Source organism: Sceloporus occidentalis, unplaced genomic scaffold (assembly GCF_023333645.1).
Source record: "Sceloporus occidentalis isolate IW3139 unplaced genomic scaffold, rSceOcc1.0.p SCAF_1, whole genome shotgun sequence".
NCBI classification, from domain to species: Eukaryota; Metazoa; Chordata; class Lepidosauria; order Squamata; family Phrynosomatidae; genus Sceloporus; species Sceloporus occidentalis.
Window position 1 is genome coordinate 118,577,406 of NW_028316981.1, and position 24,831 is coordinate 118,602,236.

The 24,831-nt window shown below is 42.4% G+C and overlaps 1 protein-coding gene across 3 annotated transcripts in view; it reads right to left on the reverse strand.

Annotated features, from left to right (window-relative positions):
- Nucleotides 1–8,710: 8,710 nt before the first annotated feature.
- Nucleotides 8,711–24,831, reverse strand: part of PKN1 (protein kinase N1) — a 95,620-nt gene continuing 79,499 nt past the window's right edge. For all 3 annotated transcript variants that reach the window (XM_089533074.1, XM_089533091.1, XM_089533082.1), the window contains 13 exons: nucleotides 22,678–22,753; nucleotides 21,399–21,561; nucleotides 20,463–20,553; nucleotides 20,236–20,321; nucleotides 19,171–19,246; nucleotides 18,766–18,857; nucleotides 17,755–17,931; nucleotides 17,409–17,471; nucleotides 16,996–17,072; nucleotides 16,473–16,615; nucleotides 15,294–15,401; nucleotides 14,870–14,950; nucleotides 8,711–14,151 (listed from right to left, as the gene is read on the reverse strand). In XM_089533074.1, coding sequence (XP_089389200.1) covers nucleotides 13,948–14,151; nucleotides 14,870–14,950; nucleotides 15,294–15,401; nucleotides 16,473–16,615; nucleotides 16,996–17,072; nucleotides 17,409–17,471; nucleotides 17,755–17,931; nucleotides 18,766–18,857; nucleotides 19,171–19,246; nucleotides 20,236–20,321; nucleotides 20,463–20,553; nucleotides 21,399–21,561; nucleotides 22,678–22,753 — 1,437 coding nt within the window. In that variant the 3' untranslated portion in view covers nucleotides 8,711–13,947. The remainder of the gene's footprint in view (nucleotides 14,152–14,869; nucleotides 14,951–15,293; nucleotides 15,402–16,472; nucleotides 16,616–16,995; nucleotides 17,073–17,408; nucleotides 17,472–17,754; nucleotides 17,932–18,765; nucleotides 18,858–19,170; nucleotides 19,247–20,235; nucleotides 20,322–20,462; nucleotides 20,554–21,398; nucleotides 21,562–22,677; nucleotides 22,754–24,831) is intronic.

A 24,831-nucleotide genomic window follows, 5' to 3' on the forward strand; every position in this document is an offset into this window, starting at 1 on the left:
TTAGTTTTGATGAAGTTACCACCTCCCCCACAATGAGGGAAATTAAATTACGGCCTGTTACAGACAGCCAAAATAAAGCTGCTTCAAGTCACAGTAGAGGTATGGTGTTTCAATGATGCATGCGTCCTAAGAGTCCAGAAGTCACACCAAAGCCATGCTCCAGGCTGGAGTGTGGCTTTGGTGTGACGTCTGGACTCTTAGGACACATGTATCATTGAAACACCATACCTCCACTGTGACTCGAAGCAGCTTTATTTTGGCTGTCTGTAACAGGCCTACGTTTTGCTTTAGTAACCACTTTCTTCATTGTACTGTGGTGTTGTATTGGCCTATGTTTTGTGATACTGAGATACAGCCTTGTTGATGTGTCATTAGGTCTTCAATAAAAATAATGCTGAGTATGATGGCGATGGTGTGCTAGAGTCAGCTTGTGTGAACTAGAAACATTTGGAAGAAAATGGCAACTCACCCATAACTGACACTGGGAGTAGCCCACACACTATCATGTCTTGCCTCAAATCTACCCATAATTTTAGAAAATCTGTATTTGATTTTTAAAATTTATCTTGTTGATTAATTTCTATTTTATTGCCCTCCAGTTAATGTTTTTATGATTGGGGGGAGAGTTGGGATATGGGGTTGTTTATAATTATGAATTTTTATTCTTATGATACTTTATTGCTACATTTGTGTTGTAATCTGCCTTGATTACCTCAGGAAAAGGCAGAATATACATTATTATTATTATTATTATTATTATTATTATTATTAAATGTGAGGCCTCCAGCCTCAACCAAACTGGACTTTTCTAGAAAGATATGACAGTTAGGGTTCAAAGGGAAAGGAGTCCTCCCAGCCCATAGGCTTTTGCCATCTCTATGGGGAACATGTTCTACACAGGCAAGAGAGTCTCCTTCCCTCTTCTCATTTCAAAGCCTATAATAGCTGATGGACTCACAAAGCCACAAAAGGTCCTACTAAGGAAAGAGGGAAGAAAAGTGGTTGCACAAGGTCCCTTTGTTGAAGAACAGAAGTTGCAAACAAGTAGACATCTTTTCCCCTTCAAACTTTTTTCCTGTTGGTGTTCATACATTGTCCCACTCTTGGGACCTTTCCACACAGGACACAGAAATAGGGTCAGTTCGCATTGGTCGATGCGTATTCACATTATATCGCATTGTTCATTCACACCCACGCTCTCTGAATACGCTTTGCCGATTCATATTCGCGTCATATCGCATTGTTGTTTCACACCTGGGCGGCCTTCTGAATCGAGGTTTTGCGAATCGGCCAATGCGTATTCAGGCAAAGTGAGGCAAGTGCAGATTGGATAACCACACCAGCCCAATACAATGTGTATTGGCCGATTCGCATCGGAAGCCTTGCGCATGCTCTGTGGGGCTCTGAACGGGGCACAACGTTTTTAACTTCTGGGGTGAAGAATGAGGTCACTGTTTAGCACGTAATATCGCAAGAATTGCTGCCTTTCGCCACTAACGAAAGGGGTATGCACCATCTGTATGTGTGTGTGTGTGTGTGTGTGTGTGTGTATATATATATATATATATGTATATATGCACACACATAGATACATACATACATACTTATATATATACATACATATTTATATATATATATACATATAGTGGTACAGCCAAAAGTGTGATGCCTTTTTTATGTGTACACACACATTTGTCTGTATGAGTGTTTATACACACACACACACACATAGATATACACACATATACACATAGTGTACACATTATGTGTACACACACATTTGTATGAGTGTTAATATATATATATATATACACATATACATATACCTATATATATATATATATACACACACACACACAAACACACACATATATATACAAAAACACTGTGCCACAGCCAAAAGTGTGATGCCGTATTTATATGTGTACACACACATCTGTCTGCTTGAGTGTTTGTATATATATATGTGTGTGTGTGTGTATACACACACACACACACACACACACAGATATACAGACATATACACATAGTGGTACTGCCAAAAGTGTGAAGCTGTATTTATATGTGTACACACACAGCTATCTTTGTGTGTGTGTGTGTGTGTGTGTGTATACATACATACATACATACATACATACACAAACACACACACACACAAACTGTGGAGCAGCCGAAAGTGTAATGCTGCATGTATATGCTTACACACACATCTTTATGTGTGTGTGTGTGTATATACACATACATAAACACATATACATATACATACACACACACACACAAAAAAAAAAACTGGAGCAGCTGAAACTGTAATGCTGCATGTATATGCTTACACACACATCTTTGTGTGTGTGTGTGCGTGTGTGTATATATATACACAGACATACATATACATATATACACACACACACACACACACACACAAACTGTGGAGCAGCCGAAAGTGTAATGCTGCATGTATATGCTTACACACACATCTGTGTGTGTGTGTGTGTATACACACATATACATATACATTTCCCCTCCCCCCCCCGACACAAAAGGTTTCTGCTTTATCTCGTCGGTCCGTGGAAAAATAGCTCCCCAGCCCCGGCGGTTGTCCTGAAAGGGGAAAGGGCCAACGGAAGGAGATGGGGGAAATTCCAGTGCAGCATCATGGGAAATTTGTAACCCGGTGGTCTTCAGGAGAACCAGCAGATTGGATGTACACACCAGCCAAAGCAGCAGAGGTTTCGCACTGGCCATCAATACGGATCCCGCCGATCCACTAATTTTGCGCACTCGCAAAACAGAGGAGCCGGCTCCCTTCAGTTCGGAACCCAGCCATTAATACACATTGGCCAAAGCGTATTCACGTTATATTGCATTGGTCAATATGTATTCTGAGCTCACAGGTGTGAAACACCAATGCGATAATAATGCGAATACGCATCGACCAATGCGAACTGACCCTACTTCTGTGCCCTGTGTGGTAAGGTCCATGGTGAAAAACTGGCAGTTATTTGCAATTGGAAGGAGATGGTTGTCAAACCTGAATCCTTCAGAAAGGTAGACCTTTACAAACTCATGGTATCTATTTTACTCCACTAAAAAGGAATAGGTTTACTCAGTGGCACCTAGGCTGCATCTACACTGCAGAATTAATGCAGTTTGACACCACTTTTAACTGCCATGGCTCAGTGCTATGGGATTCGGGGAGCTGTAGTTTTGTGAGAGATTTAGCCTTCTTTGTCAGAAAGCTCAGGTGCCACAACAAACTACAAATCCCATGATTCCATAGGAATTCTGCAGCATGGTAGTAGCCCAAGCAACTGAACTACAGCATTGTAGTAGCGCAAGCAATGGATGTACTGTTGGTCACTAATTATTACTGGCTGGGAGTGTAATGTTTGAATGAGCCAGTGGTTTGAGTGTTGGAGTAGAACTGTGAAAGACCAAGGCTCAGATCCTTGCTTGGCCATGGAAACCCACTGGGTAACCTTGGGCAAGTCACATTCTCTCAACCTAAGAGGAAAGCCATAGCAACCTCTAACTGTTTAGAAGGAAGAAATGAAAAGTGTGCATATGCACACACACTCCCACTTATTAGAAGATGCTTCTCAATCTAATGGGATAAAATCCAGAACAAATATGTTGGCGAAGATATATGGCTTCATTTTGGAGAAGTTGTATGGCTTCATTCCATATACTATCTCTCTCTTTTAGATTCTAGTTCTGAAGATGATCAAGGCCAGCTTAATTCTGAGCCCAAATGAATTATTCAAGAAGACTTCTCCTTTAAACTGACATCCATTTTATCTTTTTGTTTCCGGACTTGGCATTTGTGCTTTAGCACACAGCTTTGGCCATTGGTCCCATCAATAAAAGAGGAGATTCTTTTAGTATTTCTTATCCTCCAGCTGTTGTGATTTGGCAGGGACAGTCACAGTTAATCCTCTGTCATTCCATTTTTAAGGCTGCTTTTAAAATGTCCCAGTTTAAATATTAAATAAATAAATAAATAAATAAAACTTTTATTTTTATACCGCTTTTCCTGCAGATCAAAGCGGTTTACAGTCATTAAAAACTCTATGATCCGTGTCATAATACAATCTAATACTAAGAATACAATTAACAATTAAAAACATATATCACAACAGTCGGGCATCAGATAAAAATTTAATCCATTAGGGACTGGTTTCCCTATAGCAGATCGGGAGGATATGCTACCTGGAAGAGATAAGTTTTCAGTGCCTTTTTGAAGGCTTCCGATGTCGAACTAAGTCGAATCTCTTCCGGGAGCGCATTCCAGTGGGTTGGAGCTACTGCTGAATAAGCTCTTTGATGTGTTGCTGCCAATTTCACCTTCGGCCATTCAAGGACTAGTTTCCCTGTTGTTCTGAGGGTGCGGGGTGGATTATGTAGGGAGAGGCGCTCCCTCAAATAACTCGGGCCCAAGCCATAAAGGGCTTTATAGGTAACAACCAACACTTTGTATTGAGCCCGGAAGCTAATCGGCAGCCAGTGTAGAGATTTTAGTACAGGTGTTATATGGTCGGTTCTAGACGTACCCGCGACCAATCTGGCTGCAGCATTTCTCCCACTTTCCAAATTGTCTGTCCCCCACCTCAATAATTTGGATAGTCTTGGCAGCAGTCACACTGGGCTGAAACTGCTGCTGCTAAATGTCAGGTTAGTAAATGGAAAAACGTCTTTGATCCAGGGCTTGATCTTGGATAAGCATGATGATCTGCCTTCTATTACGAATACCTGGCTGGCTGAAGTTGTGGGAAGGAGAGTTAACCTCTCCCAGCTTTGTCCACCCGGGTTCTCTGTACAGCAGCAGGCAAGGCCTGGGGTGTGGGGATGTGGAGCTGCAGAGGTCTATCGAGATTCCATCTCCTTCACCAGGTGAATGTGTGTTTTTGAAAGTGGATGGCCTAATCAAAACGAGGATTCTGTTGGTGTACCGCCCACCCTGCTGCTCAACAGTCTCCCTTCCTGAACTAGCTGAGTGGGCATTGGCAGTGTTGATGGAATCCCTTTGGCTAGTTGTACTGGGGGGCTTCAACATCCACATGGAACTTACTCTGTTAGGAGTGGCCCAGGACTTCACGCCTGTCATGAAAGCCACAGGGCTGTCCCATGTAGTATTTGGTGCTGCCATGCGGCAGGGCACACTCTGGACCAAGTTTTCTGTTCTGGATAGGATGATGATGATCTGAGTTTCATTGTCATGGACTGATCACTACCTATTGGGATTTAGACTCACTGGGACTCAGAGCCTCTGCAGAGATGGGAAACTCCAGGAGACTTATGGCTCCAGAAAGGATGTACATGAAACCACTGGAAGAAGTCAAGCAGGTAGAGAAGAACTCAGCCCAAGTCACACAATGCAGCAGGGATTCTGCTTGCCCAGCTGTTGCTCTAAAGGCCAGTCTCCTCACTAAGCAGGGTGAGCAGCAACTCACTCCTGTACGTTACCATGAAGACCTGTTCTCCTACCCCTATAGTAGTCTGCTGCTGTTTTATCAGCAGTGCTGAACTGAAATTCAGTTGTGAGTCCAGTTTCCTGCTGTACATGGAATGGAAGCAGCAGAGCACAGGTGCTGTTCTTTGTGTTGGATATGAAAATGTCTTAGGAAAACAGGAAGCTGGGTTATACCAAGTCATATTGCTGGGCCCATCTAGCCCAGTGCTGTTAACTGTCCAACAACAGCTTTTTTGAGGCTTCAGGCAAATTCTTTCCTAACTTGAGAGTTTTAGTGCTCTACCATCTGTGTACTAACCAGATCCAACCATGCTTAGCTTCCAAAATCAGATGGGCAAGTGTGATCAGGGCAATGTGGTGATCTTGGGCTGTGCCACTACTGTTGTATCCCATCACTGATAAGTGCAGAAAATCTGCAGATGCAGTTAAGAGACTAGAGCCAAATGTGCATGCCATGGGTTCCCTGAGCTAAACTGTGGAAAGCACTGCAGTTTTCCTTAAAAACAAAATTGCACTTTATAAGTTTTTGTGGAAAGCTTTTAAACCTGAATGGTGTGCCAAGTTTCTTCCTTTCCCCTTAAGCTTTAGAGCAGGAGTGAACCCTGCAACCTTCCAGATATTGCTGGACTGCAGCTCACCAATGCCTCAGCCAGCCTAGCCAATGTTGAGAAATACTAAGAGCTACAGGTCAATATTTGATGTGCTGCAACCAGGGAGGTCATGAGAGTCAAGGTCGTTTCAAAGGTAGTTAACAATTCCTACCCCTGCCATAGAACAAGAGTATGAAACTGGTGGCCCTCTACATGTTATCAGTCTAGACAGCTGTGAAGGATAATAGGAGTTGTAGTCCAACAGGATCGGGCGGGCCCTTCCTGTTTATGCCATAAATCTTTAAGGGGACCAAAGACAGTGCAGACCTTCCAGCATTAAGTAACTGGAGACAGCTGTAGGAAACTTTCTACTGGAATTGTGTTCACTTCCTCATGCACTTCTGGTCTTTTTAGAGCTTTCTGTGGGCTTTGTTGTGAACCAGTATTTCCCCACAAAATTGTGAATGTTGTGTGTTCTTTTCAGACCTGGAAAAATACACCCACACCCACACCCACTGAAGCACTAAAATACTTGTTAGGGAGAAATGGAGGGTTGCTCAAGAGATTGGGGTGATGGATCATGATAAGAGGAGGAGCTCCATGTAGGTGTAAAAATGTATGACTTGCTGTTGGTTTGGCCAGTTGGTTTACCTGTAGCTCTTTGAATGGTTATCTGTGAACTCACACAAATGGTAGACTGACCCAGTTGTGTGAGTCACAGAGATGATGAAAAAGGACAGGTTGCTTATGTATCACTGTGTTTCTGTGAACTCACACAAGTGGGTTATTCTGCCATTTGTGTGAATCACAGTGAACACAAAGATGAAGTAGAAATAGGTTGAGGAATTATTCTATATGACAGGTCCATTCACTTGTGTCCACAACTAGGACTAATTCTAATCACACCAAAGAATTTCTTTTCTACACAATATCAATCTCCTTATTTCTAAAGACACTGATGTGCTTGTTGCCACCAGGACCAAAGGATGCCCTAATTTTTTGTAGACACTACTGGGTTCAGCCATTCTCTTTGAGGAGAATCAGGTATAATCAAGAGAGATGCATGAGTTTTTAAAAAATACAGCTTGATGAAGGTGTAATTTGGTGGTGGTAATCTATTAACGCTTGGTTTAAAAATATTCTCAGTTCCTTTCTACTGGAAGGTCTACTCTTGTGAAAAGAAGAACCAATACTTCCCAAGCAGGGTTTTTGAAAGACCCTGAAAAGCCTAGCGTGGAATGCTCAGTGAGGCCTCTTCCCTTGTGTCAGTGTGGTGTATTGGCCAGACAGGTGGACTAAGATGCAGGAAATCAGACTCCTAGTCTTCACTCATCAATAATGTGCTAGCACATGCTCATAGCTGTAGTACTAATGTGGCTGTAACTGTCTTGCTCATGAAGCCATGCCCAAGAGACACTGTCACCAGTAGTCTGTTTGTGAGTCCAACCCACCCATTGTGTTTGTGAAGCTCAAATATGTGGGACTGTGGAAGCAGCAAACTGACAACAAAGCAGCAATGCCAACATTGGTGTGACTCCCTCTATTTGAGCCCCTTCATATATAAAAGCCAGGATAATTGCCTCCTCCATCACCACCCCAAAGCCCTGGTTTTCAAGTGTTGGTCCCAGTGGTGGCCACAATGTCCCAACTCCGTCTCAACATTTCTTCCCCATTCCACTTTTCTTAAACTGGTAGTACCCCTCAGTTAGTTGCTGTCACATGTTTTCTGTATCTAAATCACTTTTCTCAAGCAAGGAGGGGCATGTTTGTGTAATTCTGTCGTGACAAAAGGAAAAGTGGTGATGGAATCTCTTCCAATAAGAGATTGAGAGTGTCCACCATGTGCCCCACCAACCTACGGTAAATAAAACAAAATAAAGAGGCCAAAATAGCTATAGCAGCTACATCTTCCCCACAACTACTATTTCTCCCTCACATTTTCAGTGTTGGAACTTTCTACATGAAGTACTTAATGAAACTGAGACCAATAATGCAATCCAGACACAGAAAGTCTTAGGCGGGTTATAGACCGCCGAAAAGCGGCGGTCTGGCTCCGCTGCCACTTGCAGCGTCCGGGAGATGCAGCCTTTAAACAGCGCGACTCCCGGACACTGCAGAGAAGGAGCGCGGAAATCGCACTCCTTCTCGGGCCCCGGAAGAGGCGCCGCAAGTGCCAAAGGGCGCACTCGCAGTGTCACTTCCGGTGCGCCACGTGTGGACGCAGAGCGTCCGTTACATCAATATGGCGGCCCCCATGTGGAAGGGGCGCTGCCATATTGTACATATTCCATACGTACTAGGGTTAGGGGGGGTGCGGAAGCACCGCCCCTTCCTAACCCTAATACGTATGGAATACGTATTTTTTGGCGGTGTGTAACCCGCCTTACTCAGAAATATATAGTAGGTTACTCTTAAACTTAAGTGTGTAGGTAATAGCCACAATCTTCCCCTCCCTCCTCTCAGCTGCACATTCAGAAGTAACTTGTGGTTATCCGAAAAGCCATTTCAGGAGCCAACCATACCTTACTCTCAACTCCGATCCATCATGTATCATTAGTTGACACTAGGCAATTGGTAAATCTCCATTTCCTTTTTAAGAATGACACTTACATGCAAGAAAAAGACCCAAGAAAAGTGTTATGCACATATTTTGTTATTGATAGCAGCAACAGCAACATTCTACTGTGTGCCATGCAGAATATAGGCATCATAGCAGGAGGTGTTAATAAATTATGAAGATTAATGTGAAGAACAACTAATTTGGAACTTCCAAATTAAGCATCAGTCTCTACATTGATCCAAGGAAAATTAACGATCAATTTCTGTCATCTAGCTGAATCGAAAACAGCATATTCAATAAGAGACAAGAAAGGATGAATGTGAAAACTTTAAAATGGCAAGATTAACATCACACAAAAATACAGTGTTGGAAAGGTGTTTTAACTGATGTAGACAAGAGGGGTTGCACTAGCTCCGTAATTGTTGTCTGTGCTATTTGTTTTAGCTGCTCCATAATTTCCTACATCATACTCTACAGAGCCATGTGCTACACAGAGGTTTCCAGAATGGAATGAACAACTTGAAATGGGATTGTCGGACTGAATCCAACTCAGGAGCTGATATACAAAGAAATTATGACTTTACTGTTGATACTTCATACATGCAAGTGGCACTATGGAAAGTTAGTTTCACCATGAGAATAAACCAGCATTGTAGCAATGAAAGTACAGAGATTGAGGGAGCGGTGCTTACTTTAGCAGTTCATTATTTAGTTCCATTGGTTCCAATGGTGTAAAAGCAGTTTACACAAGAGGAAATTCTCACCAATAGAGTGAAGCAACAGTACATAGCCAGGTCTCAAGCCTAGAATCATGCAATCATCTGCCATAGTTACTAGTTATCTAGTCCAACCCTGTATATAATAAACAAGGTGCCCAAGCAAAATCATTTTGTTATAAGGAAAGAACGTAGGATGAACACCAAATTCCATATCTTTCCTGAGCAAAAAGCTGCAACATTCAGCTCACTACCTCTTCTTGAAAAAATATTGATGTTTGTACTGGCATCTAAGACACTGTTACCTTTTAAGTGGCACTATGGGCTTAAGGCCCAGTAAAGAATTTTCTTCATGAAGAATCCATTCCTTATGAGAAATGAGTTTGGGAATATCTGTTGTACAGTAGGATGAATGGCAAAATGCATTCAGTAGTCTCTTCCTTAAAGTGGCATAAGCTATCAAAATGGATGCAGAGCCCAGCACAATATAGTCAATGTTTACTAGAACAATCAGGAGTGAGGAGGCAATCAGTAGTTCAGTTCATTTTTTCAACCTGCTAGGTACCATTCTTTTCCCTCACAATGACAAAAAAGGAGGGAACTTTCTGTTTTCTGGTGCATTCTCAGCCTTTCACAACACCTTTTATCCTGCACATTATGTACTAAAATCAAGTTTATAAACCAAGCTAACATGGACTATGTGAGCTCTATAATTTACAGAAAATAGGCATCTTTGCCTGTATTTGCTTACTCTGATTGGGCAAGGAAACCTATGTTGGAGACTCAAAGGTGTTAGAAAGCTTTGGCTCCATCTTTGGATTTTGAGTTTTATTAGCTCAAGACAACAACTACAATCTTAAGTTAGAAATGTGGTTTTAGAAAAATTAAAGCAGAGACAGTCAGATGTGGAATTGAAAGTCCAGTGCAAAATTGGAAGCTTGCCAAAACAATCCTAAAACACCCTCAGGCTTCTATAGAAGATCATGTACTTTGATCCATTGTTGTAAGTATATCCAATTGATAATTTGAAATTCTGGGAGTCAGGGCACGGTACTTTGCATCCAGATAAAATATCATGCTTTCTAATGAAGGTCCATGTTGGTTTCCTTTCTTCTGCCACAATTTTCTCAGGGAGCCAGTGTTAGAAAAACTAAAAATGGCAACCCTACAGTTCCTGAATCTAATTGATGGAAAGCTGAGGACAGCATCCATGAATCTTGCCTCTCACCTGAAAAAAATGGCATTGCTCACTTACTATGTTTTTGTTACATATCCTCCAAAATGCCTTTATGAGACTAGGTAGATTTGTATTGACATGGCTACAGTTAGAATATAGGCTTTATAGTAGATAAATGTTGGATCCAGGCAGCATTTTTCTGGCCACAGTGTGATTCTGGTCAGGCAACAGAGGTAGTTATATTAAGAAAGGAAACTCAAGACAAACTTCAAGTCCTTAGCATGATAGTTTCTCCTAGCACAATATCCATACAGGTACTGAGTATGGACATGATTTTAGGAGAGAGATAAGAGGCAGTTATGCAGAGAAAGAGGCACAGAGAAAGTTAACAGTACATCTGGGAAAAGAACCTATTATCTTTCTAGAGTTCAGGGTGAAAACAGTAGCAACTTGTATGCAAGCCCTACACCATCTAGGGCACAGTAGGCTCTCCCTCCCATAACTTGAGGATCACAGCCAGACGTTTTATAAAGCCAAGTTACACTACAGTGTAAAATGAGAAGTAGAGTCCATTCTTGGAATGGTGTAAAAAGGAAAGAACAGCGCCAGTGCAAAGTTATACAAGGACTGAGGCAGAATGAAAAATCCCCAAGTCACTTAAAGCCCCACATATATTAAATTCCTCTGAAGAATCCAGAGTCTTCTACATTCTCAGCAGCAGAGACTAAACTTGCAGATTTTCTTGTGCATGCAGAATTACGAAATAAAACAAAAAACAAAACTGCCCCATGTCTTCCCAAAGCACCAGCTTATACACTACTTTTGTATCCATAAGAGTGAAAGCCAGAATCCTCTCTTCCCACCACCTTGGACTGGAACCTTCAAATCCTGTTCATCAGTGTCAAATGCCTGACCATTCCTGGAAGAGGGGATTGAGGCTGAAAAAGGAGAGTGCTCAGTAAGAGGAACCTGCGTAAGCTGGAGGATACAAGTATGTTTAAGAAAGTGCCCTGTTCTGCATGGGAAATGATGCTTTGCCTCTTTTTATAGTAAGAGGAGAGAGGTAAAGCCTCTTAGTTTTGCCTTTTAAGGGTGGATAATCAAAGACATTGCTACTCTATGTTCATGAACAACCCTATTCATACTCACAATCAAGTGGCTTGAGTTGCAAAAGGATAATCTTCCCTACATTTCCATGTATGTTTAGTAATACCAGAGTAAAAAAACTGGCAGCTATTCCAGATGAAGTGGTCTCATATAAAAATACAGTAGTGTGATATAAACAACAGCCCTTATCTCAGATGTAGTTCACAGCACTAGGCACACATCACCATTTTTTTAAAGGCAATATACACTAGTGATGGTTGTCTTTGCTTAACTGTGCTCTTCCCACATATATATCTGCTCCAAGAGTATTGAGCAAAAATTTGTAGAAAAGAAAGATATAGCATGTGGATCAGGCTAACAAAAACAGAACTTCTCCTAACAGGCACAGTAGCAAGGATATTTTGCAAGATTAGTATCCAGGATGTGGACAGATTCTAATGGGGACATCAAAAAGGACCACTTATCTGGGCAGGTGTTGTTTCCAGTAACTGTTTGCACTCCACAGAGAACTTTTCTGGGACCATCTTGTTTGTTCTGGCAAAGACTGCTCACAAGTGCTTTCTTGAAGATGCACTGTCTCTTTTATAATGACATCTTGAGGTGCCAGAGCTCAACCACAGAACATTTCACTTGGCAGAATAGGACAAGTACCAAAATTGGGATAGAGTAGGGTAGACAAGCTACAGAAGCTAAGTCAGTCGAGTAATGTGGGTATAAGGTGGTGCTTCCATACAAGGCTTTTATTGTACAATCACCCTGTTCATAGAATTTTATTTGGGCTTGGGTGGTTTTCAGACATTTTTTTTAACCCTACCAGGTTTTTTCCCATTGCTACTTCTGTCTCTTTTTTCTTAACAAATAAAATGTAAAGAAACACAGAATAGTTGCACAAAGTCTTTTAACTGGGAGCACTAGGAGCTATCTATCTAGAAGCACCTGGAATTTCAACACATTCTCGTCTCCCTACATTAGAAATACTCCTTTAGCATGGTAGTGGGTAAATTTCCAAGACAGAGCATGTGGACCAGGTGGAAAAAGAGCAAAGACCATATCAGTAATTTCTAAATGGTGGATCTGAACTTGTGCTTTTGCTGAAATCAGTAATCCAGCAAATAAATGTGTCTACCTTGCAATACCTGGCTCTACGGCAAATCAAGTGCTATTTCACATGAAAAGGTCTTCTTCAGCTCAAAATGTTATATTCTGAACTTGCGTGGTCAGCAATCTGAAGACCAAGCACTAACATCCAGCTGCTGCCAGCTAAAGAAATTCTTAAATGTTCATTGCTTGTCTCAGTCTCATTGACTGATGCAGTCTCTGGGACTAGGGCCATTCAACCAAGCCACTACCTGGGTCAGTCAGTTCTCCTGATTGTTTCTTGCAAATATTTTATGAGGTTGTTCAACAATTTTGACCTAAACCCTCCCAGCGACTTTGTTTGAAACATGTTTTGTTCAGCTTCCATGCAACTCCCTGCTTTGGTTGGTGCACAAGTCAAACTATATTTTGTAGGTCATAGGGAGGGCAATTATACACATTTGTGTGCACTAGCAATACACATATGCTGACATTATAGGCCTGAAGAAAATTTGAGGGTGTTGGGGAGACAGGTTAACCTTCTCCTATTGCCTGCCACAAAAGATACAGTGCTGATTCCCAAGTCAAACAAATGGAATTTTTTCTATCACTAGTTTGAACTCCCAATGTTTTGGGACTATTTTTTTAGAGAAATGCTAGGCTATGGTTCCAAAAAATAAGATGTTTTCAAAAATAGCTACCAGAAAGACAAGACATTTTGTTGCAGCATTGTATATTAAAAAAAAACAACCTGCCATGTAAATGTGTGAGTTAGGAGAAGAGATGGCCATTTGGCTTCACTGGCTCCAATACCAACAACTTCCTAACAATGAGAAATTCTTTTCCTTTGTTTCAGCAGAAAGTTTGGGAATCAGTGGAGGCAAAAGTACTGTTATGGGAACTCTTCTGCTCAAGTCTCTTAGTCCGCCATGCCTGTTATACTGAGCTGGCCCTCTCTCTCTCTCTCTCTCTCTCTCCCTTAGAGCTAGCAGGTGTCCAACTTTCTGCATAAAAGATACTGCATTCTGTAGGGTGCAGAAATATTTCTGGGGATTTCCCTGTCTAATCCCAGAGCTGGCATATGTTGGTGAACTTTACTCTCTTCTGTGAGGTTGGCAGTGTGGCTGGGATTTCCCAGCTCCACTCCTGGAGCTACAGTCAGGGGTAGCAAGCATCTGAGTCACTGTCGGGCAGGACCCTGCCTTATAGGGCTGGCAGTATTGGGGGGGATCTCCTTGCCCCCTCTCCCAGAGCTAGCAGGCATTGGAAACATAGTCAAAGTCCTTGAAGGCATCCTGCTCCTTTTGGGTGAGGGGCCGTGATTCACGGGGTGGTGTCAGCATAGCTGCTTCAGCTGTGAACTCTTCATCAAAATTGCTGATGTCTTCACGGCCCTTGATTACTGGCACAAATGGTGGCTTGATTTTACGGGCCAGCAGAGCTTCCCAGTCGATGCTCTGTGGAGATTTAAAAAAAAAATTAAAAAATAAGCACTACAGTATCACTAGTGAGTGTTTTCCCTGAAGCCCAGATAGGAAACGGAAAACTGAAAATATTAAAAAATATATTTTAATCTGCAGTATCACTAGTGAGTGTTTTCCCAGAAGCTCAGATAGGAAACTGAAGAGGAAGTGAAATGATGTAGTGGACACTGCAGTTAGGGCAGCAATAGAGGACTCAGAGCAAGGTGTCTTCTTTGAGAATCTGCATAACTTGCAACTCTCTCTCTCTCTCTCTCTCTCTCACACACACACACACACCATTGGGGGTAATGTTGGCACAGAGAGCAAGGAGAAGGTTTGGGTAGACTGGAATACTGCTGGCTAACAATTCATTTTTATGTAGGTTGTATTCGGAGTGGTTCACATAATGAAATAATGCCTTACAGTGTTATGCAAAATAAATGCATGCCTTTAAAGGTGCTACATGTTGATTTCTTGTTTTTGCTGCAGAACTGTTTGATAACTGTGGTCATCACAGAAATTCTATCATGGTTGTGTTAGGACAGGGAACATTACTGGCCTAATGAAAAGCAACCCCCAAAGTGGCAACTTTCTATTTACAAACACACACACACACACCTCACAGGAAGGCGTCTCCCCCCCCCCCCCCCCGTCTCTCTCAGTATATCCTGAAGAAAGAATATAGGAGAAGGAGAGAGAGATTCATACTAACCCTGAAGAACGGCTGCTTCTTCACATCCTCTGCATCACGCTCACTGGAGCCCAGCCGCCGTTCTGGGTTCCGCCGCAACAGCTGAATGGAAAACAATCAGTAATCTGGGCTATCACATTGGCCAAGTAAACCCACACTTAACTACTGGTAATTGCCAACCACTGCCTCATCTCCCAAGCTCAGGGATGGGTGGTCAAGGGAGAGTTATGTCATTTGTGGGCTCTTGTGTTCTGTCCTTCCTGATACTACACGTGCCTGAAGTAAGGCAAAAGAGTTGTCACAAAATGAGGTGTCACTGTGCTCAAGGTCCCAATTCCCCTTCCTCCATATCTGTTATCCTCACCTCATACTCCCTTAGTGGGAATTCTCTCTTCCTCTTTAGCTCCAGCAAGCCCCCATTCAGCCAACAAGCACTCAGACTCACCCGGCGCATGATGCCAATGGCCTCTGTGGAAAGGAAGCGAGGATAGCGCACCTCATCATTGACAATGCTGTCAAATACTTCCTCTTCATCATCTCCAGGGAATGGGGACTGCAAAGCAATTGAAGCAGGATAAGTTGAGGAGGCTTTAAAAAAAATTCAGCCAGGAAATCAGTTTAGGAGATTATCACACAGCCAAATCAGCATTGCATCCCAGTCTTAGCCATCTCAATCCTGATCTGTCCTTCTTCCATCCTCTGCAAGGAACGAGAGTTAACTGTTCATTGTGAAGGATGGGAGAAAGATGGATTGGTGTCGGGATGGCTAAGACTGGGATGTGATGCCTCCGATCTGAGCACTGAGGTGTGCGATAACACCCGATCTTAGCAAATTTTCAAAAATTTCCTAACACGCTCAGCCCACTCTCAGCATGGTCAATTTGACTATGTGATAAACTCCACAGTCATGTTTGGAAAGAATCCCATCCACATTTCCATCTGTGCAAGCTCCTACCCCCAATACCATTGGTGCTTCACATAGCCTCCAATATCAAGCTTGCTTCAAATTAATCCTACTCACTTCAACAAGTACCTCATTCCCACTTAGGACCTTGAAGGGGAACCAAGATCCTAATTAATATCCCCTAAGATGTCAGCCAGGTGCCAGCATGACGTAGTGGTTTGAGCATTGGACTATTCATTTATTTAGAGTATTTATACCCCATTTTTTAGCCATAAAAGTTTTCAGAGCAGCTTACAAATATGACAGTTCCCTGCCTTCAGACTCACAATTTAAATAGGATATGGCACACGATGAAAAGGGGGTGGCACTGAGGAAGGGGATTCAACCCAGCAGATACTATCAGTTCTTCTCTCCATCCAAGGCCAATCCTTGCTCAGCCATGGAAATCCACTTTGACCTTGGATAAGTCACACTTTCTCAGCCCCAGAGGAAGGTCAGGGCAAACTATCTCTGAACAAATCTTGCCAAGAACACCCTGTGATAGGTTTGCCTTAGGGTCACTGTAAGTCAGAAATGACTTGAAGGCACACAACAAGATGTCTAAATTTAGCAGATTCTAAATAGTATGTGCATACAATAAAATCTGGGGTTCACTACCAAATATCTAATTGTTTAACTCACTCACTGATTGTTTTCCATAGTGCTGTAAATGAGACTCACCTCCCCAACAAGCATCTCGTAGATAAGTACACCCAAGCCCCACCAGTCAACAGCTCTTGTGTATGATGTATCAGTCAGCACCTCAGGAGCCAGAAACTCTGGTGTGCCACAGAATGTGCTTGTGCGATCAGCATAGCCCATTCCTGGCAGAGCAGAAGAAAGCTGTTATGAAAATATGACCTCACCAACAGTCTTGTACAAAGTATATGGGAGAATAACTGCCTAAAAATTAGGGATTGTGGGGAGAGTTGGTACACTAAGGGACAAAAGCACATTCTCCATCATGATAATTGTGAAGTTTAATAGTGCTGCACTGTTTTGAGCCTTCATACAACAATGAGTTGGACATGAGGTCTTGGCACAATAGATACTCCGTCCTGCTCTTCCCCACCTCCAAACTGGTTTTCTTGGGACAACTGCAGATCAGGGCAGTGTGTTCATCTGATATCACTTCTGAAAGCTGGCTGTATAATGCCTGCATTTTGATTGAAAGGATCCTGTGCCTGGTGGGGCAAACAATCACCTTCCTTGCAAAGGCCAAAATCTGCAATCTTCACATATCCATCTGTATCCAGCAGTAAATTATCTAGCTTCAGGTCCCTGCAGGAGAAGAGAAAGGTAGGAAGAGAGAATGACTACAGTCTATAGAAACCATTAGCTACTGCCACAAAAGTGGCCTATGGAGTTACTGAAAGAGCACTCAAACACAGAAATGAGACACTCTGTTCTGAGCTATTGTGGTGGCAGGATATGAGGCAACATTATTATCAAAACAGTTCTGCATACAAGAGAACATCACTCATGCTGCAAAACTACTACTACTATAAAAAGCGCAGGGGAACTTGTGAGGTGCAAAATGTTGACATGTAAGGATGTCAAAAACACTATAGAATAAGGAAGAGTTACTGGGAGGATGGCCTATGTGGTGTTACTTACCTGTATACAATTTTGTGGTCATGAAGGAATTGTAGCCCCAGGACAACACAAGCAGCATAAAATCTGCAGAGGGCAACAGAGGGGAAAAATCATTGCAACACTAACTAAATAATGCTGTGTCCTACTCTGGGAGTAAGGAATGACTGAAGTGTGAAAGCTCCAGGAGTTTGAGAGGGGAATATGACACAACAAGGGAAATGAATAGGGTGGGAAGCCAAGATTTGGTATTGCTATACTGGAACAGAAGTGACATCTAGAATGGCACCAGACAGGATGCTTTTAGGTTAGCCTCTAACCCCATTTTGTTTTCCAGGATGTGCCTCCCTCTCTCTAACCCAGAACTTACATGGCACGTGGCTCTGTGAATACATCTGTGTGGATGTGCATCATGAGGTCTCCACCTGCTGTGTACTCCATGACAAAACAGACATGCTGTGGTGTCTGGAAACAGGCAAAAAGGTTCACTAGGAAAGGATGCTGTGCTTGGGTCACAATTTCAAAGATCCGCTTTTCACACATCAGGCTAGTAAAAGGGAAGGAAAGGCTATGTTAGAGTAGGTGACAATGACATTCTAACTGGTACTCCATCATGTTAGCTATCACAGTCCATTAACTATCACTATTACCTGTGTACACATTGTTACTCTAGGCTGCACCAATATGTATGCATGTAAAGTCATTTCACTGAAATTACGTGAAGATAGAAATCTATCATGCCAGACAATTTCCTTCATCCACACTCCCACAAACCACACCCTGGTACAAGTGTGTGCATCCAATCACCAATTTCTAATTCACTACATATGCATTTCCACCCTTGTACACTTATATGGGGTGAGGCTTGGTACCTTTGGAGGCCTAAAAGTGAAGGGTGGTGGTGGGTTGATCTAAGTATAGGGTGAATCCAGCATTTATTTTTACAAGGCTGAGCAGATGAAACCATATGGAAAGTTGGAAGTAAGGTGAACAGTAAGAGGTGGCTACACCTTCAGAACCATTGCAATTAACTGTCTGGAATCACTTTCTTCTGCCATGTAGTGTTCTGAAGCCCCAGAAGCACCTTGCTACTTAGGAATAGTAAACTAATTATTCCACCCTTTTGTACAAATATCATTTCTCTCTCTCTCTCTCTCTCTCTCTCTCTCTCTCTCTCTCTCTTGCAGACAGGACATATATCTGAGCACCTCATTCTTTCTGACACAACACTATGAAAAGAGCACTATACGATTGAGACCTTATACCAAATTAGTGCAAATGGGGAATCAGAATTAAAAAACAGGTGCTACTATGCCATTCCCTCCCCACCAACCCGACCATAGTAGCACTATGATTTTATCTGCTGCTAGGACAGACTCACCTCTCTACCTCATCTCTCGCAGTGATGTCTCCCTTCTTCAAGGCTTTAATAGCAAATAGATCCCCTGTTCTGTGTAACTCAGACAGCAGTACCTACACCCAAATATGAACACCACCAAGACAAGAATAATTATTAGACATAGTGCCTACTACCACCAAGACAAAATCAGTCATGAGAGATAACAGCCAAAAGGAAAATAGCAATACAGGCTAGAGGTTAGGCTTCAAGTTGATCAAGATAGGAAGAGGAAGATGTGCTTCCTTGATGGATGATAGATGACTGGAAGTTCTGAAGGAGGGGGGATGCATCCCCTCTCCTTCAGAACTTCCAGTCATCTATCATCCATCAAGGAAGCACATCTTCCTCTTCCTATCTTTCTATCTCACATGGTCCAGCAATACTCACTTTGCCAAAGTGGCCACGACCCAGCACAGCTACAAAACGGAAATCATCCATAGTGAGAGGTGCTTTTCTCAGGTGGCTGTTGCAAGATGAAAGAACAAGTCAGCGATACCATCTTCTCCCCCTCCCCAAAGTACTGAGAAGTTAGAATCATCAAGCAAAGATAATAGATTATGATCATCATTATCATAATGAATTCTCCCTTTGTCCCTTGTTCAACTGTATGTGTATCTAATCCAGCAGGAGAACAGGCTTCTAATACATCTTTTTCAGACAAATATTGAAACTAGCTGAAAAGCTATTATATTTTAAAGATGCTGAAATTGCAGGAAATTGCACAGATAAAAGTATTTGCTTGTGGTGGGTGCAGAGGATGTAACTGCTGCCTTGGGTCCCATCCCAGGAGAAAGGCAAAATATAAATTCAACCAACCACTAGTGAATACCCATTATCATTTGCCCAACACAATCCCACCAGCAAGTGAGGGTATAGTACATGTAACACAAGCAGAGAAAATGTGCTGTTGTTGAGAAACCCTTATCAACAAGGAATTTCTTCATAGTTTGTCCAAGTACACTTTGGGGGGGGTGTCAAGTGATTTGTCATCAGTGATATCAAAAGCAATGTCCATTCAGCACTGGTATCATTTTCATGTCTATGTTCCAAAAAGCTATTGTTTTCAAGCAGTGATTTATTTTGCATGTGTAATGAAGCAATTCCTGGAGGGAAAGCATGAAGGGACATGGATCCTATGAAATAGATTAGTGTTGGCTGTGTATTTGCTGCAGTATAGACTGATTTCTACAAAAGCCTCTAAAAGACCAGACAGTCAGTTTGGAAATGTGACTGTTCTATATTTCAGGTTCAGGAAGACTCCTTAGAAAATAACCCCAAGGCCTGGGGTGTCATCTGATGAAGGAAAAGAGGCCGTGCCAAGTGAGCCCTGCTGAAGTGGCAGGCCCAGATTATAGCAAGAAAATGTGACTGATGTAAAAGACACAGCAATAAAACAAAGAATGAAAGTGTGTGTGTGTGTGTGTGTGTGTGTCTGTGATGTTTCTCTCTTACCTGCGAAAAGTACCCTCAGATCCTCTGTCCTCACATCCTAGGCCCAGCTCCAGTTCAAACGGGATTTCCTCTCCAGTTTGTGTGCCCTAAAGAAACAGACATAAAAAAAACCAAACAGACCTTGAAGACAGGACCTTAAGACAACATTCTATTGTTTATGACACAGTAGGCAAGGATCAGCTTCAGGACAGCCTGATCAAAGGAAGAGAAGAATACAAGAGACTTACCAACAAGACCTTCCCGGGCAGCTCACTGTCATCCTGGCCCACCTGTTCAACTCTATCCCCTTCCAAGCTCAGCTTCTCGATGGCAATGTCCCTGGAAATGGGGAAACATTAGTCTACAGAATCACCTCGAAAAATTACCATGGGTGCTGCAGCTTAGTGTGAAGCTGCAGAAAACAGCACCCAGGTGTTTGTCCGCAAGACAGGCCTGCACATTTCCATCTCACAGGCAGCTCTTTGGCTGGCTAAGGTAAAAGTTAAGCTTGCAGGAAAATGTCGTGGACATTTTCCTGCTTGCTCAGGGAAAGAGCTATAGTTGCTTTGCAAATGGGACCCTGGAGGGGAACTGTCTAAAAACTGCAAGGTTAGGAAAGAACTATAAAGCAGAGAAACTGCAACTTATATAATACTTAGCTGCCATAAAAAGCATAGAGACACACATGTTTCAACTGACTGGCAATGGTAAAAATGGAGACCATTTCTATTAGACGCCTGCAACTATCCCCTCAAATATCTTGCCAGAATTTCCCAGACTTAAATTTATTTTTCTATCTAGACTCTAGCAACAAAGGGAAAAAAAGTTTGCTACTTGGATTGTCTTCCTATAGAAGCTGTGATTCTTATATGTGAAGTCGAAGGCTTTCATGGCCAGCATCCATAGTTTTTTGTGGGTTTTTGGGGCTATGTGGCCATGATCTAGAAGAGTTTCTTCCTGACGTTTCACCAGCATCTGTGGCTGGCATCTTCAGAGAATGCTTGCCAGGAAATATACCCAAGCAAGCATTCTCTGAAGATGCCAGCCATAGATGCTGGTGAAACGTCAGGAAGAAACTCTTCTATAGAACATGGCCACATAGCCCAAAAAACCCACAAAAAATTATGTGATTCTTATAGCTTGCCAAGCTGCCAGGTTACCAAGCAGGTATAGTGGATACCTACCCAGAGTTGAGGCTGTGTCTACTTTCTGAGCTAGCTGTTGGGTTCATCTGTGTTGAAGGGCTATAAGTCCCTGTGCTGCTGGTAGTGGGGATGATGCGCCGCAGGAGCCTCACCCATGTGGCTATATCAATGTTCATTTGGCGGGCACGCAGGAAAGCCTTGCCTGGGAAGGAGAGGAAAAGGCAGTTTAAATAGTGTTAAGTACTGCTGTAAAAACTGGAGGGCTATCAAATCCAGCACCCTAGTTCCACAAAGGCTTGATCAGATGGCTCTTGAAAGCCCTCAAATATTGCAATAGCGTTCTGCTGCTCAAATTTGGAGCTACGTCACCTCTGATCCTCAATGCATCACAATAACCATATGGCTAGTATCTTTATGATCCACATTTTACTGTAATATCATTTTAAAGCCATCTACACTACATCACAGCATCTGATGGCAGCAGATTCTACAGGTCAACTATGTTCTGTACAAACAACTGCTTTATTTTGTCTATCCTGTATTTCCTGCAATCCAGACATACTGCATAACCACAGATTCTGTTGTTTTGCCAGTAAATAATGGATTAGATGTACAAGTCACAAGTGGCAACATGCATGTATGAGACCCCTCTTTCAGTTGTGAAGACAAGTTCAGACCTGTTTACACCAATATGTTTTAGCAGTACAGTCATGAAAATCTTCCATTCTGAAAGCTCCTAGACTAATACCTATCCCCCACCCCATAAGCTCATGTTCCAAATTCAAGCATACAATATAAACACCCATAACAGAAGGCAATTATCTGAGAGCTTGTATAGCATTAATGGCCAAGAGAATAAGCTGGCTCAGATCTCATCTCAGCTATAAACGTACTATGGCCAGTTCCACACGGCGGTAAGAAATCTGCAGCTCTTCAGATTTTTATGGACCCCAACTCCCAGCAGCTCCAGACAATGCTGGTCAGGGATGATATGGAAAGGTTAGGATTACTGAGGTACTTTGAATACCTGAAATATGCTATACTCATGTGGACACAAAGAAGAAAGTAGACCCTTTATGTCGATGCATACTTAAAAGACAATATAATTTTATGAAAAGATGAATATGTGAAAACGAATAAATGGCATTATTAAGTGGTCGGTTTGAGGGCTAATCATTTGTTGTGGAGGAAGCTGATTAATTTCAACTTCTGTTAATGAAAAAAAAATCCCTAGTAAGGAAAAATACTTCGACTGATTACCATCACACAGTTGGTGGAGACTGTAATTCCACTCTCCAGAGTGTGTCCCATTTCTCACCTTGTTGCTTAGAAAAGATCTTCTTCTGTCGCTGAAGCTTGGGTATGCGCTCAATTACAGGATTAAAAAAAGTAACCTACAGTAAGTGAAAACAACATAAGTTCAACCATGGCAGACTGCACCATGGACAACAACTCTTGCCACAACACTAGTGGAGAACAAAAGAGACCTCAGAGGCAGAGTTAATAAACAGGTTGACACATACAAACTGAAGAAGCCATGGTAGACTGAGACTGAAGAATTTTCTATCTAAAATGAGGATGTCTGCTTCTGCCCTAAGATTCAGTATAAAGGGATTCTTTGTTTCTTGGGCTATGAGAATGGAGATCTTCCACTGGCTTCCTAAAAGGTGACCCAATTACAGTAGGAGTGGGGAACCTGTGTCGTCCAGACATTTCTGGACTCTCCATCAACCCTATCCAGCCAACAATATATGAAAGGACACAGGTTCATAGAATCATAGAGATGGAAGAGTCCACAAGGGCCATCCAGTCCAACCCCCTGCCATGCAGGAATTCTCAGTCAAAGCATCCCCCAACAGATAGCCATCCAGCCTCTGTCTAAAGACCTCCAAAGAAGGAGATTCCACCACTCTCCAATGCAGTATGTTCCACTGACAAACAGCTCATAATGTCAGGAAGTTCCTCCTAATGTTGAGGTGGAATCTCTTCCTGCAGCTTGCAGCCATTGTTCCAGGTCCTGTTCTCTGGAGCAGCAGAAAACAAGCTTGCTCCATCCTCAATATGACACCCCTTCAAATAGTTAAAGGGCTATCATACCACTTCTTAACTTTCTCTTCTCCAGGCTAATCATATCCAGCTCCCTAAGTCACTCCTCATAGGGCATGATTTCTAGACCTTTCACCATTTTAGTCACCCTCCTTTGGACACGCTCCAGCTTGCCAACATCCTTTTTGAACTGTAATGCCCAGTACTGGACACAGTATTCCAGGTGGGGCCTGACCAACGCAGAATAGAGTGGCAGCATTACTTCCCTTGATCCAGACACTATACTATTATTGATGCAGTCTAGAATTGCATTGGCCTTTTATCTGCTGCACTGGCCTTTTTATCTCATATTCAACTTGTGGTCTACTAGGACTTCTACATCCCTTTCACACATAGTCTCGTTAATCCAGGTGTCTTCCATCCTTTATCTATGTATTTCTTTTCTTTTCTTTTTTTGCCCTAAGTGCAGTATCTTACATTTCTCTGTACTGAAATTCATTTTGTTAGCTTTGGCCCAGTTTTCTAATCTATTAAGGTCATTTTGAATTTTGATCCTGTCCTCTGTGGTATTAGCTATTCTGCTTAATTTGGTGTCATCTGCAAATTTGATAAGCATGCCCCCTATTCTTTCATCCAAGTAATTGATAAACATGTTGAATAGCACTGGGCCCAGGACAGAATCCTGTGGCACTCCACTGGTCACTTCTCTCCAGGATGAAGAAGAGCCATTGTTGAGCACCCTTTGGGTTCAGCCAAAACAAACTTAGTTTTTTGTGGGTTTTTCAGGCTATGTGGCCATGTTCTAGCAGAGTTTCTTTCTGATGTTTCACCAGCATCTGTGGCTGGCATCTTCAGAGAAAGATTATTTAACAGTTGCCTTGTCTAGCCCACATTTTACTAGCTTGTTTGCAAGAAAGTCATGGGGGACTTTGTCAAAGGTCTTACTGAAGATACAGTATGCTATGTCTACAGCTTTTCTTTCATCTACCAAGGTGGTAATTTGAATAAAAAAGAGATCAGATTAGACCAGGGGTAGGCAGCCTTTTTGAGCCGGGGGCCGGGTTGCTGTCCCTCAGACAACTGGGGGGCCGAAGCAAAAAAAAATAAATAATCAAATAATTAAAATTTTAATAAATAAATAAACCAGGACAAATGTAGGGGAAAATTTTCAAATGGAGGACACTTTTAAAAAATGGAGGACACAAAAATTTGCTGATTTTTTAAAAAAATGTTAATAAAATGCATGTTTCTGAGGCTTCTATAGACAATTGCCCCCCTTGCTCACCGCTTGCCCCCCTGCTCGCCGCTTTCCCCCCTGCCCGCCGCTTGCCCCCCTTGCCCTGATAGGCCAAATGCCCCACACCCTCATGCAAGAGGCCAAAGGCTCTGGCGGCAATCGGCGGCAGGACTGGGCTGGGGCCAGTCC